The 20981-nt window shown below is 42.1% G+C and overlaps 1 protein-coding gene across 1 annotated transcript in view; it reads left to right on the plus strand.

Annotated features, from left to right (window-relative positions):
- The window catches only part of LOC145348929 (ras-related protein Rab-38-like), a 59055-nt gene that overhangs the window by 20897 nt on the left and 17177 nt on the right, over positions 1 to 20981 (plus strand). The window contains exon 2 of the mRNA XM_080197022.1: positions 4343 to 4623. Coding sequence (XP_080053148.1) covers positions 4343 to 4623 — 281 coding nt within the window. The remainder of the gene's footprint in view (positions 1 to 4342; positions 4624 to 20981) is intronic.

A 20981-nucleotide genomic window follows, 5' to 3' on the forward strand; every position in this document is an offset into this window, starting at 1 on the left:
TCAGAGAGAACCAGCATGAATTTGCAAAGGGTAGATCATATTTAATTTTCTGAGGCAATAATTAACTAGGGCACAGGAGAATGTCTATAGATTAGCTGGTAGTGGACAAAATAGAGATAATGGATAAGTACTCCAAACTTATACTTACAAGTATTTAAATACTGAAAGTCTGGGAATAGTGGTGGCCCAAAGAGATTTAGGGTCTATGTACACGTTATTAAAATGCAGTAATACAAAAATAAATCAAAAGGGATAATGGAATATTAGCTTCTGCAACTTGAGGATTAGAATATAAAAGGGATGGTTTACTATCTTTGCAGTGCTGGACACATTTCAGAACACCACATCTTAAATGAGACTTGGAAAGGGTTCAGAGTAGATTCACCAGCACCCTAAGAATTAGGTTATGAGGCACAATTACATGAATTAGACTTGTATTCCCTATAATATAGATGGTGAAGGGTGATTTGTCTTGAGATTTTCATAATTTTAAAAGGAATTGATAGAGTAGAGATACAAAGGAGAAAAATTTGTTTGTAGTGTTACTTCTAGCTGTGGAATGCAAACTTGGTGCGATTTGTCCATGGTGAATCAACTATCAGTAGCAACTGCACAGGCATCCTTCAATTATATCACTAGAAAACCAAAGGACCAGCAAGAATGCAGCATGGGAAGGAATAAGTGTTATTTAAAAAAGAGTACAGGAGAAATTAATAGGATTGAAGATTTATTAATCCCCTGGAGTTGATGATCTACATCAGAGTGTTGAAAGAGATGTTGATAGATTTCTTGGATTCTTTAGATTTTGGAATACTTCCTGAGATTGGAAGGTAGCAAATGCAATCCCATTATTTAAGAAAGGAGGGAGAGAGAAAATACAGACTCATGCCCCGCCCTGCCCTTCCACCCATCCCATGCTCCCAATGATGAGCTTTACCTTTTCACCCACCCCCATGTCCCTTCATGCCCCTTTGGCATGCTCTGCCCTTTCACACAGCCTCTCATGTCCCTCCAACCACCTTGCTTTGGTGTTTCATGTCCCCATGCCAAGGTTATGATGCTTCATGTCCATTGATCTACTGTACACTTTCTAGAAACAATGAACACTGTAGTGTGTAAGTGGGATGTGTATTAAAAAAAAGCTTTGAGAAAAGGTAATTTATTGACAAACCTTCTCCTATCTTTGGAAAAAAAAAGCCTGGACTGCAGACGAATAAAAGCATTAATCATCCAGGTGCTTCAAGGTTTCAAAAACCACTTCACTTGTTCCCGCAAACATTGTGAAATTGATAGCAAAGTTCAGAGAGCCTAATGTGCAGGTGTTCTCTCACTGTCTGGGCTCATGGTCAAGAATACATATTGCGGCTTGGGGATTCTGTACTTGGACTGTGGAAGCTCAGTCATTTACTATATTAAAGTCTGAGAATTAATAGATTTCTAAATATTAAAGGTACCAAGAGATATTGGGGTAAGTGCAATAAAATTGCATTAAGGTAGAAGATTAACCCTGATCCAGTTGAATGGCAGAACAAGCTTGAGGAGTATAATGTCCTTTCCCTGCTTCTATTCTTTATCTACCATCTTCTAAGAAAAGTGTACAGACTGCAAAGGTAGCAACCCCACCTCTACCTACATGAACAAACCTTTGCTTCAAAATCTTTTCCATTGGGCAATTCTTGGGCTAGGGCAATTAATCTTTTAAATAGGACAATTCTGAAGGAAATTCAGGAAACATTGCTTCATGCAAATTGTAGTAGAAGTGTGAAGTTCTCGCCCAACAAACAGATGGTAGCAGAATTACTAAGATTAAATTTGAGATGGCCACATTTTGCAAGACGTAGGTATAAAAAGAGGTGGAGCTAAATGAGATGGATGGAGTTGAGATGCATATCAGCCCCAATTTCACTGAATGATGGAAAAGTCTCAAGATGTTGAATGAGTTACTTCTATGTTTCATTCAACTTTTCAGAGTGGAGAAGCACACGGGGACATGAGGTACTCCAGCAACTGGTGTTTAGAATAACGGTCCTGTATTATACTCTTTGTATCTTTCTAATTGACATTACATTGATAAAACCTAATAAATCATTGCTGACCTCTTTTCATTCAGTCAGTTGATTTATTTAATACAAATCGATCATGCATCATTCATTAATCAGTGTTTAAACTATGAACTGATGTTAATTTGATGCATGTAACAAAGTGTACTATAACAATCTCAGTATAGTTAAAAGCTAGCAAATATTGAAATAGTAAGAATGTTTTCTGACTTTGTTTATAGGAGAGTCAGATGTCAGAAACTTGGAAATATATTGGACATGATTTCCATTCTTTTAATTAAATGAAGAAGCCATGGAGCTGAATATTCATGAGCTACAAGAATTTCTCCATATTCATCATTACAATCATTTCATAATATTGCATTGTTGTGACATAGTTTAATTATCCTTTATACTCATGAGTTAAGATGATCTTGTATAATCATGATTTTCAAAACATCCTGCAGTGATGTAGAATCCCTACAGTGCAGAAGGCCATTTGCTCATCAAGTCTGCACCGACCACAATCCCACCCAAGCCCTATCCTCTTAACCCCATCTATTTACCTTTTATAATCCTCCTAACACAAGTGAAGGGGCAACTTAGCTTGGTCAATCAATCTAACCTGCACCTCTTTGCAGTGTGAGAGGAAACCGGAGCACCCAGAGGAAGCCAATGCAGACACGGGGAGAATGTGCGAACTATACGCAGTGACCCGAGACTGGAATTGAACCTCTGTCCCTGACGCTGTCAGACAGCTGTGCTAACCACTGTCACCCTATGCCGCCCTAATCTTGCAACTAATAGCCAAGGCATCTTGTTCTAACTTCTGAAAGGCAAACACCCAAAGGAGCTGGTACATAAAATATTGTTTTAGTATTATACTGCAACAGAAATAATGTACTAATAAATTGTCTTATATATTTAAGATGGACAGTGGCATGTAATTGTATGTGATAGAGGCTATCCAAAGGCAGCATTGTTTAGTATGCAACAACAGTAATAGTTTGAATGAAACTGCAAGCAAATTTCAGAGGATATTGTATACTGATTTTATAAATCTTTGCATCTGGTTAAATAATTTTTGTGCATAACTTCTGTTTGCTGCAAGTGAAAAAGGTCTCATATGCACTGCAAATTTGACAAACTTGTGTGTTGTTTTATATACATTTTAGATATGTTCTGTATTGTATTGCATATGGTGATGGCTGGGATTCTCCCAAAAATTCTAATTGTTGTATTTACGTAAAACCTGGAGTAAATCCCACTGGTTTTTTCAGCAGGATTTTCAAAAATGAATCTCCCACGCTCTGTGCATTACAGAGTGCCCTAGCATGAATCATGCAAAATATCTGTGTGCAGGGTCTTTTCCTGCTGGAGAGACAGGCAGCATAGCAGCACGTGGACAGCAGTAGCCCCACACTGTCAGTCTCCCGATCACTAGCCAGACATCTCCCAACCCACAACCCCCATGACCCCACAATGCTGGCATACAGACCTCCCCAACTCCTGGACGTGTCCAGGCCAGTCTTGACCACTCCTGCAAGGGTCACAATAGCTTGCGCCTCCCCATCACCCCAATTGCTGGCCTCTCTCCCTCTGTCACTAAGAGTGACAGTGGGATTCCTGGCCTTGCCCCCTTGGCAATGCCATGATGCTGACAGGACATTGCCACTTTGCCCCTTGGGCAGTTTCAGTGAGTGGGCCAGGCTGGCACTGCTAAGCTGAAAATGCCCAGGGGCACCCATCAGACATCCTGAGGGGCCTCGATGGCCCTCCCTTCACTCTAGCAGGATCAGGCTGCCAGCTTCCTGCAAGTGGGGAGCTATTGTGAATGCTGCTGGAATGAAACACTCCTGGAATGGGAGGGGGGGTGATGCAAAAGGGGGAAAGAGAGACTAACGGGGCTGGAAACCTCAGTCTTGGGCCCACCAATGAGATTTAAATTCCAGTTTAAATAAATTGTACAGCTCCGTACCGATTTCTGGCATGGAATTGATGGCACCAGAAATCCAGTGGCTGGAGATATGTGGAGGCCTTGGTGCCCAGTGGGGAGTCAGCTAAACGGCCTCCACATGAGTCTCCAGGCCTATTGCACTACAAAGCTGCACAGCAAGCTGGGAGAATCAATGTTTCTAATTCATATCGTGATGCTCATCAGACAGTGCAGGAGAACGAACAGAAACAATCTTCATTTGCAAATCTCTGAAAGTGGTCTGATCTTGAGGGGGTACACTTATTGACCCATCAGAGGCTTCCTTTCTTCTTCCTTCATATAAATCCCAGTGTCCTTTATTCTCTAGGTCAAGAACGATTTGGGAACATGACGAGAGTCTACTACAGAGAGGCCTTTGGAGCATTTATTGTCTTCGATGTTACACGAGCTGCAACATTTGAGGCCGTGTCCAAATGGAAAGATGATTTAGACTCAAAATTGACTTTACCCAATGGCAAACCTGTCTCCGTTGTCCTACTGGCAAACAAATGTGATCAAGGGAGTGAGTTCTTATCTGCTAATCCTGGAAAAATGGAACAGTTCTGCAAGGATCATGGGTTTGTCAGCTGCTTTGAAACTTCAGCAAAGGTAAAATTAATTCTCAGCCTGCCAGATGGTAGATGTGACAAAGAGAAGAAATTGGTAATTCTAGCACACACTACATGGAAATGCAAAGCTACAATCTTCAGAGTAACCTTCTTATTTGTTAAACTTAACAATGCTCAAAGGAAAATTTGTAATTAGTGTTTAGCAGTGTCAGGGACTCGGGTTCAATTCCTGGCTTCGATCACTGTCTGTGTGCAGTTTGCATATTCTCCCTGTGTCTCTGTGGGCTTCCTCTGGGTACTCGGGTTTCCTCCCATAGTCCAAAGATGTGCAGGTTAGGTGGATTGGCCATGTTGAATTGCCCCTTATTGTCAGGGGACTAGCTGGGATAAATACATGGGGTTGTGTGGATAGGGCCTGAGTTAGCATTGTGGTCAATGCAGACTCGATGGGCCAAATGGCCTCCTTTTTGCATTGTAGGAAACCATGATGATTCTATGACTTCTAAATGATATAAACAGTGAAGGAGGTAATCTAGAAATGGCGGGAAAAAAGTCAATTTCCATATTCTTTGGCTTCCCCCTTGATGTGGACCCCAGTTGGGAAGAGACTTCCTGGAAGACTAGAGCTAAATAGTGGGACAGCTTAGCCGTAACTATAGAACTACAGATATGGGAAAGAGGTGATCACAAACCCAGAACCTGTTGGTAAACCTTAACATTAATTGACAATAGCAAAAAGGGCTGATGGGCTGACAAATTCTTCCCATTGATTTTCCTGGAGTAAGGTCTCATCATGTCAGAAGAAAGCGGATTTTGGCACAAGATCCGGATTGTTTCTCAGCCATACTGGGAAGCCTGAAACAGTGATAGGGGATAGTTAGAAAGGCCTGTTAAATGAGCAGAACGCCATAACGTTATGGGGACAAATTTAAGCCCCCACGCTCCATTTGCAGAACAGAGGGTGGCACAAACTCAAAATCTGGAGTGTGTGCTTCACGCCAGCGAATTTCTGAGTTTTTCATCTTCCAGGCCCCTCACCAGTGGACCTCAGGAAGCTCATTTTAATAATGAGCACTCTCTCTGGGACCAGATGTTTAGTGGGCACTGGCGTGCTGTCATGCTGGTGTCATCTACAACAGATGAACCTGTCAGGGGGACTCCCAGGGGGGCATATAAAGATGTGTACAGCACCTGGAGGAGAGGAACATAGCCTGGAGATGCTCCCTGGCACTTTGGCATTGTCAGATTGGTGCTATGCCTAGAGTACCAATGTTGCAGCGTAAACTTGCGACAAGGGGTGCGGCCAAGTGGGAGCGTCATGGAGGAGGTTGGGGGCTCGATTCAGATTTGGTTGTGGACTGGGAGTGGACAGAGGAACAGTGATGCTGGTGATGGCTGTTTGGAGGTGGGGAAGGGGAATGGGGAGAGTTGTGGTGGGTGTTGTCCCAGACTGGGGGAGAGGAGCAAATGATCTGAGACGGTGAAGGGAGCAGTGGGTGTAGGAAAGGGGGAAGAAGGAGAATGAGCCGATCGGGGTAGGGAGAGAAGGGGCTGATGATTGGAATGGGTGGGGGAAGGGTGAGAAGTAGAAAAGTGCCGGCTCAGAGTGGGGGTGGAGAGGCGAGCCCCTGAGACATGCGTACTGGACTGAGGGGGAAGTTTATTCCCACTGTGATTGGGACACCCTTTTAAAGATGGCTGTCTGATCTCCGTGCAGCCAGGTTTTGCTGGCTTGTTGCTACTTTGTATTAGCAACATGAGTCATATTTACCATGAACAGGATGCTGCCACCAAGCCAAAAAGACATTTTGAGGTATGGTGTCTGAATGTTAACACTCACGTGATGCCAGCTATGCAAGTTGGTAGATCATAAAAAAACAGAACACCTCTTCAGCTGTTTGCAGCAGCAAAGAGTACTGACTGTACTCAGTCAGCCTGAGCCTGTGATACTCTGAACGTGTGTGGAATCACACCGCCTCGATATTATTTTTAGGCAACTTGTTGTAAGATCTGGAGAATAAATTGAATCATAGGGTGGCACAGTGGTAAGCACTGCTGCCTCATAGCGCCAGGGACCCAGGTTCAATTCCCGGTTTGGGTCACTGTCTGTGTGGAGTTTGTACATTCTCCCCGTGTCTGTGTGGGTTTTCTCCTGGTGCTCCTATTTTCTCCCACACTCCAAAGGTGTGTGGGTTAGGTGGATTGGCCATGCTAAATTGCTCCTTAATGTCAGGGGGACAAGTTAGGGTAAATGTGTGGGGTTATGGGGATAGGGCCTGAGCGGGATTGTGGTTGGTGCAGACTGATGCACCAAATGGCCTCTTTCTGTACTGTAGGATTCTAAGAAACTGTTTCTGTGGAGAGAAACACACTGGTTTTCTCACTGGAATCAACAGTCTTTGGTTGCCTTCCCCCATATCACAATTCAGCAGAGTGGCTTCCAATTAGTTTGGCGTTCAGCAGTCCATTTTGACAGAAATGATGAGTAATGAATTGAAAGACAGGCCTAAGTCAAATTACAAGTGATTGAATTAAAAATTAAGGATAGCTTTTAAGAAAATGAAGCATTGGCCAACAGCAGGCTGTAACCATTATGTGAGATTCCACAGTAAGGATGCTACAGTGCTGTTTGTTAGTGAGAATAGCAAAGAGGGTCCAAAGCAAACAAGCAAATTAGATCCATCAGGCTGTAGGTCACATTGGCAGAGGTTTGAGAGTACACCTGTGTAAATGTCATTCCTACCAGCGGTGTACTTGGGCATATGCCTGCATATCTCCTGCTATATACAATATGTTTAATTTCAAATGTCATTTCATACCATCAGAAAGTTAGGGGTTGAATTTCTCTGGGAACAGTTATCCCTCAAGCTTTTGTCTATGTTCCAACAGGCAAGTCGAGTCTAATTGGTCAAAGTGTTGCCATGGGGAATGCACCAGTGAACAGTTGTCCCCGAACTTTTGTTTAATTGAAAAAGGCACAGTGTGCTGACATGTTCTTTCTGTTTGCAAGAAAAAACATGTCTGTGCAAGTTACAGAGCCCCATATGTGAATATATGCAGCTTCTTGCAAATGCAAGAGAGCCACACTGCAAACCTGACTGATGGAAATAAATTAGTTGTTTTTCGTAGCACAATCAGGATTGTTTAGTAAGTATCCAAGATTGGGTGTGATTCTGCACTGCATTCAGACTATCGCAGGCTCAGGCTGATTGAATACAGCCAGTACTCTTTGCCTGTTACAAACAGTTGAAGGGGTGTTCTGTTTTTCACAATCTACCAGCTGGCATTACGTGAGTATTAAAATTCAGACAATATACTACAGAATGTCTTTTTGGCTTGGTGGCAGCATCCTGTTCATGGTGAATACTACTCATGTTGTTATTACATAGTAGCAGTGTGAAATGGCTAGCTTCACCTGTTCCTCAAATTTATGAGACACCCCCGTGCCCCTTCCAACCAGGTGCAGGTTGGAGGTGATCACAGGAGCTAATGCGTGCCAAAGTAGGCTGTTTAAAAAGTCCACCTTTGTCTTTTTTTTTGGTACTTTGTCTCTGCTGTTGCTAATACTGTCAGATGTCCACCCACTTTCCATACTCTATCCATTCCAAATCATGCCAACTCTGCCCTCTCCCACTTGCAGCCAATAAACTCTCACACCCTGCTCAACAAGGCATGATCCCCAGTCACATCCATAGGGACTTGTAGCCTCAATAACAACCTTTACCCCCGCCTATACTATGCCATCTAATAGCCTCAAATGCCAACTCATTCCAACTCACCCAATATCATTTGCCATTACATCCTCCATGCCATTTCACTCCGTATCGATCATGGACAGATCTCAGCAGGCATGTTGCGATCAAATTAAATAACAATCTAAACTATTGCAATCTTCACAATATTTAAAAACACTCCCTTATTCATAAAAAAACTACTCAAGTATTCAATCCCTTATGGAACCGACTCGTGTTCATAACCCCATATCAAAGACAGCTAATCATTTAGTAATTTCTGAGCTGTCAATAAAATTGTGAACTTAGGACTCCTGCTGGGTTAATTATAGGTTGTGGAAAACAGTGAAAAATTAAAAATGAGGTAATAATACCCCTCAGCATAATCGCAACAAAAACTAATATAACTGTTAGACTGGATTCTTTTATTTATCTCCCACTGACACACTCAGTTTATTTTCTTTATTATCGTAACACCCATACTACAGCTTAAGGCCATTGCATCAGCGAAAACAGGATCTGTTTGAACTCAAGTTCAAACTCAATCTGAGTTTGCTCAGATTGGGTTTCCATCATGCCCCAGCTCCTGTCACAGCTCCAAGCTATGCCATGGGCAAGGCACACAGCCATCTGAAATAATATAATCTCTATTTTAAATGCCAGTGTGAAAACAGAATTTGAAAGAGAAGGTTTGTAGCATGGATTTATAGGACGCAAAGGCAGCAAGTCAATCTAATAGTGTATCCCTGTTGGGTGCTATCAGAGTAATAGGGACATACCTTTCCTAGAAGGTGAGGAAGAAACCTATGCGCGATTTGACTTGCAAAGCATTATCTATCACACCAGCCCTCACACACACTGAACTTTTCAGGAGCACCCAGGCTTCACTTTTAATTCACTTCATCACTTCTCCATTTTTCCACTTAACTATTGAGGTTCGTTCCAATTTTTGTGTTTTTTAAAATGTTTCAAGAGATTTGGGCACCTCTAACAAAGCTAGCATTTATTGTCCATCCTTAATTGCCCTTAAACAGAGTGGCTTGCTAGACCTCTTCACAGGCTGAAGGGGTAATTAAAAGTGAACCACATTGATCTGGTACTGGAGTCACATGTGGACCAGGCAAAATAAGATTGGCAGATTTCCTTCCCTAAATGACATTATTAACCAGATGGGTTTTTAACCACTGGATGGCACTGGCCATTGCTGAGACTAGCTTTGTATTCCAGATTTATTAATTGAGTTTAAATTCCACCATCTGTCACAATGGAATTTGAACCCATGGCCGGAGAGCATTAGCCAGGGCCTCTGGATTACAAATTCAATTACGTTATCTCTGGACTACTATCTCCTCTGTGATATAACTTTTCCATAGTCACCATCGGGGACAGGGATTAAATACAATTCGTGTAAGTAAAACACTGTTCATGATAAACTTAATGGGACTAAGAGCAACAAATCCACGGGACCTGACTCTTTCCATCCAAGAGTGTTAAAGGAAGTAGGGAGCACATTATCAATGCCCTAATTATAATCTTTTAGAGTTTCCAAGGTTCAAGAGTTATGTCCCAGATTGGAAAATTGCTCATGTTACTCCGCTGTCGAAGAAGGGAAAAAGAGGATACCCAGGGAATTACAGACCAATTAGCTTAACATCTGTGGTGGGGAAATGGTTGGAGTCTATAACCAAGAATAGAGTACCTGAAACTGGGGGTATTCAGTTAATCAGAGAGAGCCAGCATGGATTCATGACAGGTAGATCATGCCTGACAAATCTCACCAAATCTTTTGAAGAGGTGACTAAAGTATTGGGCAAGTCTATGGATGCTGTTTATATGGACTTCCAGAAGATCTTTGATAAAGCCTCACATAAGACATCATCAGCTTATGTAGAAGCCCACAGAATTGAGGGCAAAGTACTGACATGGCTGAGAAAATGGTTGAGTGGCAGATGACTGAAGGTAGGGATATTAGGAAGTACTCAAATTGATGGGATGTGCCTAGTGGTGTTGCACAGGGATCTGTATTGGGGCCTTAATTATTCACATTATTTATTATGAACTAAATGATGACATAGAAAGTTATACATCTAAATTTGATGATGCAAAGTTAGGTGGACACTGTAGATAGCATGAAATTACAAAGGGATATTGATAGTTTAGGTGAATGGGCAAAAACTGTGGCAGTTGGTTTTCAATCTAAGCAATGCGGATATTCATTTTGGACAGAAAAGGGATAAATCAGAGTACTTTCTAGATGATATGAAGTTAAATACAGTGGACTCCAAAGAGTCTTGGGAGTTCTGGTGCACAGATCCTTAAAATGCCACAAACAGGTTCAGAAAATAATCAAGAAGGCTGATGGAATGCTAGTCTTTATATCTAGACAGCTGTACTATCAGGACACAGAAGGTAGGCTGCAGCCATACAAAACCATGGTTTGACCCTGGATAGAATGAATGCGGAAAGGATATTTCCACTGATAGGAAAATCTAGAACCAGAAGGCACAACTTCAGGCTAAAGGGATAATTCTTTAAAACAGAGATGAAGAAGAATTTCTTCAGCCATAGTGATGAATCTGTGGAACTCTTTGCCGCAGAAGGCTGTGGAGGCCAGGTCATTGAGTAGCTTTAAGGTAGAGGTGGGTTCATGATTAATAAGGGGATCAAAGGTTATGGGAATGAGAAAAATATCAGCAATGATTGAATGGTGGAGCAGACTCGATGGGCCAAGCAGCCTAATTCTGCCCATATGTCTTATGGTCTTATGGACCTCACTTGGAGTATTGTGAGCAGAGCTGGGCACTACACCTTAGGAAGGATATATTGGCCTTGAAAGGAGTGCAGCATAGATTTATAAGAATGATGCGTGATTTCATGGGTTTAGTTATGAGGAGAGATTTATATGAATTAAACTGTTTTCTCTAGAATTTAGAAGATTCTGGGGTAATCTTCAAGATACAGGATAGTTAAAGATAAAATATTTCCACTGATTGGAGATTCTAGAACTAGAGGGCATAGTCTAAACAATAGGGCCAGATCATTCAGGAGAGATGTTAGGAAACACTTCTACACACAAAAGGCGGTAGAGGTTTGGGACTTTTTTCCACAAATGGCAGTTGATGCTAGATCAATTGCTACCTTTAATCTGAGATACATTTCTGTTAAGTAAAGATGTTAAGGAATATGGGCCAAAGACAGGTGTATCGAGTTGGTAGGTCACAGATCCGCCAGAATCTCATTGAATGATGGAACAGGCTCAATGGGCTGAATGGCCTACTTCTGTTCCTATCATTGAATGCATTGCATCCATCAGGTGAATATGTGATTTTTCACTCACTCTCGGATCAGACTTTTTTAGTCCTTGTAGGAAAAGGAAGAACAAAACACAAGAGCGAGGGAACAGACTGGAAGTTGTTGGCTAGAAAAAGTCCAAGTATATCAAGATTGGGATTTTTGCTATGATTAACTTGCATCCTTTTCATTTGTTTTCCAGCATTTTCACATATGCAGCAGGTGTTGCTGGAGATGCATGAGGATGATTCCTCAGAGTCTTATATATGTGAACTACAGTAACTGATACTCATCAAGTTTCTGTAGATAGGTGTTTGACCAAAAGCATTGTTGTTAGGTGTTTTTTTTCTTCTGATTTCTTGCCGAGTGCCATTTTTTCATATTGCCCATTATTATGTTTCATTGTGAATATCAATAACATGATATGGCGCATTGGGCAAATGTGCAGTGGATGGATGTGTGGTTGAACGGATGTGTGGTTAAATGAAAAGGGAAGGAAGGGGCAATGAGAGTTGATGTTTGTGGTGGGTGCAGGCCAGAGAATTTCATCACTCAAGTTCTCCTGTGTAACGTGTGATAACGTGTTTGGACATCCCTGACATCCATTAACAATCCTCTCTGCCGTGCAATGGTGTGTAGAGGAAACCACCCCATAATTATTCTGGAGACTCTGGCAAAGATCAAAAGACACCTGCATTTCTTCAGTATTTTGGAGTTTTCTTTCAAAGACAGACCTGGTGGTCGTGTCCAAAAGTCCAGGTCCAAGGAGGAGGCAATGACAATAAGTAGCTCATCTGCATTCCTCTCATGGGAGATGAAGAGACAAGGAACTCATTGATAGCTGGTGAGAAAATGCTAAATACATCTGTGATGTGGCTCTCCATTGTAGCTCTCCTGTTGCTCCTCAGGGAATTCCTCACAAGGTTGTGATTCACATTTAAAGAGGTTACTCCTTGACAGGTGTAATGTCTGCTTCCTGCAGTAAAAGGAATAGGAATGGTGAATTACTGCAAAATGGAAGCATTATGACAGCTCCTAGGGAATCTGACATACCCCTGCATGAATTGTTTCTTGTGGTTGCACACTAGCTGTGCATTGATGGAATAAGATACCCTGTGGTCAACTACTTCTAGTAGCTGGGTTTGCCATTCTGTAAGTCAGTTGTACCCTGCATGTGTGAGAAGCCAACCAGAGAGGCAAGTGCCTGCTCATTATGACTTAGGTTGTTTTCTCATTTCAGAGGAAGGCACTTCCTCACAAACTTCTCCATGTCCCCAGTGCTTCATTATTCATCTGGTGCCAGATTCTCACCAACATTATCCAAACCACTGGATGAAATTCTCCGAGTTGGTGCCTGAACGAAAGGAAGGAAGTGCCGCAGGCCATACTTTGAGGGAATTATGTAGACAGAGTCAAGACAGGCTGAAATGGCTGCAGTCAGTGGGTGTACAAAACCTCATCCCCTCTCCTTTCTGTATCTCATTATATTTGCTATATAATGAGATACAGAAAAAGCACCCAGTTTCTGTTTCTCTGATCATCCACCATCATCCTCCTGCATCACCCCCCACCACCCCTCCTGCTCCAATTCCGCAGCTCATTGCTTTGCTGGTGTGCCCAAAGGAAGAAAGTGAATGAACATCATTCCTTTGACATTAGTTGGGCAGAACAGAGGTGAAAACTTGTGAATGGTTGATGCTTCTCAAGGATGACTCCACAATAGGGCAAATGCTCAGTTAATAGTGCTGGCAGGAAGTCACTAGTGTCCATGCCAGGTGCTGAATGGGTTCCTACAAGCTGCATGGCTTAATGGTTTAAAGATGTGGCAATCATTGTGTGTCAATTAAATGAACAAAAGCACAATGGCCTGTTCAAGCAAGTGACATGGGAGACATGAAACTAAGGGTTTTGGAAAGGAGGTGAGGAAGGAGGTTTAGGGCTGTGTATAATTGCGGTGAGGGGGGAACTGGATAGCAAATGCAAGATGCTGAGTTAGATGCTGTCTTTAACCAGAATGCATTTTGAATGTGTGCACCTGTCACTTTACAAGGGTGAAGATTGTGTGAATGCCCGGATTGTCAAGAAATACCAGGAGAGAGTGCCCAGTGTGTTAACTTAGCAGTTCGGGCAAGGTTGTTCAGTATTTTGATACACTGTTCTGCCTTGGGGTGAAGAAATAGGCACTCAGTGCCAGTGCCAGCATCCTCAAGGCAGCTGGGTGCCTGGGTGATACTAAACCACACTGAAGAATCTGTGTCTCTCGCCTTTGATTTCCTCGAAGGCTTGGAAATTTGAATCAAGGAAGTTTTGTGTTTTTCCCTGGCTTGGTGCCATGTTCCTTTGTCCTTTGAGTCCAGATGGTGTTTGCATAGTCATAAATCTGTACACATGGAATAAAAATATTGCCAAGATGTGCAGTGAAATTGGAAAACAAAGGCAGTGTGGTGAGCACAGATCCTCATATCCGTCTGCTGGTGAAAATTGCAGGGTTGACTTCCTTAAAGGCTCTCCAGAGGTTTACAGATGGTTAGACCTGTTTTTCCATGGTTTCAAGCCAGTGACTGCATTGATGGAAATGCACATGAACAGCCTGTCCAATCTCTAAACTGTCTGTGCTTTATATGCTCTGTCTGAGGCCAGAACTCTCCATTCACCTGATGAAGGGACTAACCCCGAAAGCTTGTGAGTCTATTATCAAATAAATTGGTTGGACTAAAACCTGGTGTTGTCAGACTTTTACTGTGTTTACACCAGTCCAACGCCGGCATACCCACATCAGGCAAGGGGCAACAGAGGTGTCATTCAACTCACAATTCTGGGCATCACAGTCAAAAAGCAAAAGGAGATCTCCATGTTCAAGGATGTCTGCTTTCCTGTTGCTCCTCATTAGGGGAGCTGCAATTGAACATTGAACTGTGGGAGCCCATCCTTTTCTTTTATCAAAGAGGCATGAATTCCCAGGTGGCTTGCACGTCTTGTCTGTGAGATCAGGCATATGAAGCAGTTGCTCTGGCCCATTTTGTGCCGACTTCTTCCGTTTCACCTCATTCTCTTCAATGCTAAAAATAGAAATGTTAAAGATTGTATTCAAAAAAACTAAGGATGGAATTTTCCCATCACAGGAAGCGTAGCGGGTGGGACAGGGCCATGCAAAAGTCCGTTGACCTTGGGTGGGATTTTCTGGTCTTGGGGCTGGAAAATCTCTCCTCGTGAATGAGATTAGTGTGAGCAGTATACAAGGCGTTAGTTTGACAACTGAAAGTTAATATTGCATTAGATGATTATTATATGAACTTTTGAACATCTTATTGCAGCCAACTTGCCTTGTTTGAGGTACTAGTTATGAAGTTAGTTAATAGGATTGAAGGTTTATTGTGATTGAATTTATAACATTGCACTGAAACCCTTATCCATGCTTTTCTCAGCTATAGACTTGGCTGCTCTGAAGTACTCTTCCAGTACAACCCTCTGCAAATGTAAGGCCATAATACTATGCCCTGGGTCCTAAATCACTAAGTCCTGTTCATCCAAACCCCTTGACCTTCATTGGCTCCTTGCTAATTGTGTTGCTATTGGTGGCCGTGTCTTCAGACCTGTGTCTTAAACTACTTCTCTCTTCTACTTTCCTCCATGAAGACTCCTCTTGACCAGGCTTTTGACCAATTTGCCCTAATATCGCCTTATGTGGCCCAATGCTACAGCTTTATTTTAATATTGGCCCATAGAAGTGCTGTGGGACATTTTAATTATACTAAGCTTGCATTATAAATACGAGTTGTTTTGTATTGCAGAGCTGGCTTCACATCAAATCCATTTGCGTGACTGAGAGGAGGAAGCCAAGTTTGCTTTCCTTTGGGTTTGACACTTTTTAACATTTTCACAAAAGTAGCAAAACTTTAGAAATGATTACAACACTAATGATGCTATTTGCATTTGAAATTTATCAGTAGCTCTTTTTCATCAGTTAATTACAAATAATAATTAATCTTTTGCAATCAATCTCCAGCACAATTCCCAAGGTGCCTTTTACTTTGAAGGAGACATACACTGTGCAGTTCTGATGGTTTCATTATGATATCGACATTTCATTCTCAATGCTGCAATCACTTCTGGGGAGATAAATATCAGACAAGAAACATTCTTAATTTTGCTCCCTATTCTCCATCCGTCACATCCAGTGTGGTGGGGGGAGTGGGGGAGGAATTCTTACCAAAATTTCTCAAGTGTTGGGCTCAGACTGAAAACTGGTGTGAAGATCCCCAGCTCCATAGACCAATTTTCTCTCCAGATTTTGTGCCTCTTTTCAAATAGTGAGTGGGCATAGTTTGTGCCATCACTGGGGCTGGGGGAGGAGGGGGCTTTGGGGCCTCTGAGCCAGCAAGACCGACTCCACTGAAATTGGGTGCCCTGCCGCCCTCACACAATCACCACTGGCACACCCATTTCTATTCAGTGCATCCACAGTCTCTTATGCAAGTTAACAGGCATCCTAATTAAATGACGTTTTGTTCTATTGGATTCCCATGGGTTTATTTTAAACATTTATTAAATTGTTAATAGTGTTCTGTGTAACCTCTTTATAGGTTATCCAATGCAGAGATTCTTCAGCTAATTTAGATTTGCACCATTAGTTCAAATCAGAGGTATCATTTGTCTTAGCCACCATTAAACCTGTACTTTTCCATTATAGAACAGACTGCAGGCACTGGCAGCAACAAAAGATCAATAATGTCGCACTTTCCACTCTGTGATATCCAGTATTGATGACAAAATATAGCTTATATTTGCTGTTGGAAATGATATGCCTCATGGGAGAAACTACCCCATTTCTGTGGGGACACTAATGTGTGTTCAGTATCAAAAGTGCTGCCAGTATTGGAGCTGTTGAGTAAATGCAGCATTCCAATGCTCCCCTGCTTCTGCTGCTAGCTTAATTACATTTTAAAGTTACTTCAAAATTACTTCACAAGTGCATGCAGAATTTCTCAGGAACGTGAATAAAAATCACGCGATGTGGAAACCCATAGGTCACCGTTAGTTTTGACTGATCAATGGTTCTACTCTGCTTGCTGTCTTTGCACACTGCATGGTTCTTTATTTGCTGTTTGGTGCTCATGGTGTCTTCATTAAGATGACAATCTATTGATGTCTTCTAAATAGATTCAGGCCATTCAATCTCGCATACCTCATGTACTGCACAATTTCGGGGATGTATGGTCATCATTAATACTTTGATTAAATGAGAGCTTCTTATAATCTTTGGCAGTTTTATATTAGAGCCTCTTCTACCTTTGACAATTCTACAATGTTATAACTTTGGAATGGCATCTTATTTATATTGCAGAATGGACATATTAGAAAACAGATGGATATTAGGGCTCTAGCAGGAATGAGAGAAACCACAGAACCTGCACAATTTACAGATATCATTGTTAACAATGTCATGATTGTGTCTTTAATTTCCTGACCAGAAACATTGCATGGTATCATAAAGTCTCATAGAGGCTAGCAGTATAAAAACCATAGTACAACTCTGTTCAGTTAGCAGCACCAAACGCAATAACACAACAACTCTCCTCTAGCTTCAGTCAGAAGTTCCAGTGTGATTTAGTCCATCGGATTCCTGCCAGTTTACAAAAGAATGTGCTGTGCTTTGATTGTTGCAGGTTCATGTTAACTTGAAGTCTAATTCCATAAATTCAGAATATGTGGAACAAGGCACTGATGGTTCCTGTTACATCTTCCCTATATGTCTACCAGTATGATGCATTTTGGAACTATACAATACAATATACATTTTTTTTTGAGAGACACGGGATTAGAAGGCTAAGTAAAAGGTCATTCAAAATAATGTGATTCCTTCACAATGAGCAACAGAATGGATTTTGCTTAAATACATTGACATTTTATTATTCTACAACATGACACACAAGAGAATGACCTTAGACAAAGTTGGCATCCTAATTAATTAATGGTGGGATGTTATTCCCATATTAGATCAAATAAGGGAGTGAATTTTACTGTCCCACCCACCACAGGAATAGGAGCGGGTGAGGGGCGGACCATGGAAAGGTCCATTGACCCCGGGCGGGATTTTCTGGTTTTGGAGCGAGCACAGCTGGAAAATCCTGCCCAGGGACTTTGCCCAATATGACAAGAAATGCCTTAAAGAAACTAAAGCTTTATTTTAAAACATTCATTTTCCTTTTTTGGAGCCATCTCTAAAGCATCTTGAAAATAGAGATAAACAGATTGGAGCCAGTCACCTTAACCTCGTCACTTGATTCCTAATGTGAAGTCAGTGATATCTACTATACTTTGATGTTGGTTTAATATACCAAGTTTTATCAGCAGCATTAGTAGAAATCATATGCAAAATGCCTATCAAGAGCATGCTCTTTTTTTTATAACTTTCCATTGATTTGGTTGAAAGAGACTGTATCATACCAAAGAATCCTGCATACTATTAAATTTCATGACTTTTTTTGCCAGTTTTCTTTCATTCCCTCTCCTCATTATCCTCCAGATACTGATCCTTGTTTGATACAGTTCTATGGAACCTGCCTGTAGCTGCCAACCTGCCCAAGTGACCATTCATCACTTACAAACATTGGAAAGCTACTTATCTTTAGTTTTCATAACAGTAATATTAAACATTTTCAAAAATTCATTTATGGAATGTGGCATCCCTGGCTAGGCCAGCATTTATTGCCCATCCAGAGTTATCCTTGAGAAGGTTGTGGTGAGTTAGCTTCATGAACCTCTGCAGTTCCTGGGGTGTAGGTACATCCAAAGTGCTGTTAGGGAGAGAGTTCCAGGATTTTGTCCTAGTGACAGTGAAGGAACAGATATTTCCAAGTCAGAATGGTGAATGACTTGGAGGGAACCCCCAGGTGGTGGTATTCTGAGGTATCAGCTGCTCTTGTCCTTCTAGGTGGTAGTGGTCAAGAGTTTGGAAGGTGCTGCATAAGGAGCCTGGTGAGTTCTGCAGTGTATCTTGTAGGTGGTACTAACAGCCACCGTTGTTCATTAGTGGTGGAGAGAATGATCATGGAAGTGGTATCAATCAATGGGCTGCTTTGTCTGGATGATGTTGAGCTTCTTGAGTGTTGTTGGAGCTGTACTCATCCAGGCAAGTGGAGACTATTCCATCACACTCATGTCTTGTGCCTTTTGTAGATGATGAACGCGCTTTGGGGAGTCAGGAGGTGAGTTACTTGCCACAGGATTCCTAGTTTTTGATCTGCTCTTGTAGCTACGGTATTTAAATGGCAAGTCCTGTTCAGTTTCTGGTCATTAAACATGAAAAGAATGTAGAAGGCACACAACTGCAGGATTTCTGTACTTCCAAGTTTTTCGTTCAGGCTTTTCCTCCTGCTCTGCACAACTTCATGTATATTGGAGCCTGCATGCTTCAGTGCAAATTACTGGCTGGTTACCTTGTTCAAACAGGTACCAGATGTCCTATGGAGGTGCAATGCTGTTCTGCCTTTCTAAACCTACAGGTTCCAGTACAGAAGCCTGTGGGCAACTTAATCGTGATGAAGGATCAGCATAATTCATTCGCTGCTGCATAGAAAATCCAGGCCGTTATTCCACATTTCCTCGGGCGTGATGAAACAGTGCTTCGACTATCTTGTTAAATCAGCAAGATATTCTTCAGTATAACCCAGAAAACATTTCAAAATTATTGGAGAGTGCTACATTCTCCATAATTTTGCCTTTCGTCATACCCAGGACTTTACAGCATGAACCTAAGTTAGAACGACTTGCTGGGCTCATTTCTTACAGCATGCATCTTTCCCATTAGCAGTCCTCACTACATCCTGTTCATGAGCAGGGCTATATCACAATCCATCAGCAAGGAAATCTGGGAGGGGAATCATCAGAAAACAGGCCATTGCAATAGTGGCCGGAGCAGAGACCCAAGGTGGCTGCACAGTTCATCGAAACCTTACTTCAGGTTCTCCTCCAGGCAACTGGGGAGGTTCACTTCTCCCACAATGGAAGGAGGAGGAGGAGACTTGCCCTTCAGACCAAGCCAGCTTGCAGATCACAGGTCAGCAGCCAAACAGCTGTCCCTGGGACTAGCTCCAGTGCTATACCAAAAGCAGGTTAATAACCTCAGGCAATCGGCCAGCTTAGCTGCACCATACCTTGCTCTCTTTAAGGTTTTACACTTGGCAAAATATGAGGCTGAACGTATTAGGAAGTGAAATGCTAATCTGGTTACTGTCAATGGAACCAGTCAGTGGGAGTTTCTGTCATAGATACTTGGGCCTCCTATGTGAAGGGTCCTGTTCTGTCACAGTTTTGACTTGATTTATTATTGTCACATGTATTAACATACAGTGAAAAGTATTTTTGTGTGCTGTACAGACAAAGCGTACCATTCATAGAGAAGGAAACAAGAGTGCAGAATGTAGTGTTACAGTCATAGCTAGAGTGTAGAGAAAGATCAACTTAATGCAAGGTAAGTCCATTCAAAAGACTGACAGCAGCAGGGAAGAAGCTGTTCTTGAGTGGGTTGGTACATGATCTCAGACTTTTATGTCTTTTTCCCAATGGAAGAAGGTGGAAGAGAGAATGTCTGGGGTGCGTGGAGCCCTTAGTTATGCTGGCTGCTTTGCCAAGGCAGCGAGAAGTGTAGACAGAGTCAGTGGATGAGAGGCTGGTTTGTGTGATGGATTTGGCTACATTCATGACCTTTTTGTAGTTCCTTGAATCTTGGTCAGAGCAGGAGCAATACCAACCTGTGATATAACCAGAAATAATGTTTTCTATGGTGCATCTGTAAAAGTTGGCGAGGGACATATCTGACATGCCAAATTTCCTTAGTCTTCTGAGAAAGTAGAGGCTTTGGTGGACTTTCTTAACTATAGTGTCGGCAGGGAGGGACCGGGACAAGTTTTTTTTTGGTGATCTGGATACCTTAAAAACTTGAAGCACTGGACCCTTTCTACTTCGTCCCCATTGATGCAGACAGGAGCATTTTGTCCTTTACCCTTCCTGAAGTCGCTAACAATCTCCTTCATTTTGTTGACATTGAAGAAGAGATTATTGTTGCTGTGCCAGTTCAGCAGATTCGCTATCTTATTCCTTACTCTGTCTTGTCTTTGTTTGAGATTCGACCCACTACGCTGATGTTATCAGCGAACTTGAAAATCGAATTGGAGGAGAATTTGGCCACACAATTGACTCCGGCATACTAGACACTACCATGAATAGTGAACCTGCCACCAATTTGGTGCTACTTGTGTATTTGCTGGATGGTTAAAAATGGTCATCAATGTGCATATAACAAAAGGCAACCCACAATGCAAGGGGAAAGGCAAGACTGACAGTGACATCCTGTACTTCTTAATCCTGACCCCAA

This window comes from Carcharhinus amblyrhynchos, chromosome 10 (assembly GCF_965287045.1).
Source record: "Carcharhinus amblyrhynchos chromosome 10, sCarAmb.v2.hapA, whole genome shotgun sequence".
In the NCBI taxonomy this organism is placed as follows: domain Eukaryota; kingdom Metazoa; phylum Chordata; class Chondrichthyes; order Carcharhiniformes; family Carcharhinidae; genus Carcharhinus; species Carcharhinus amblyrhynchos.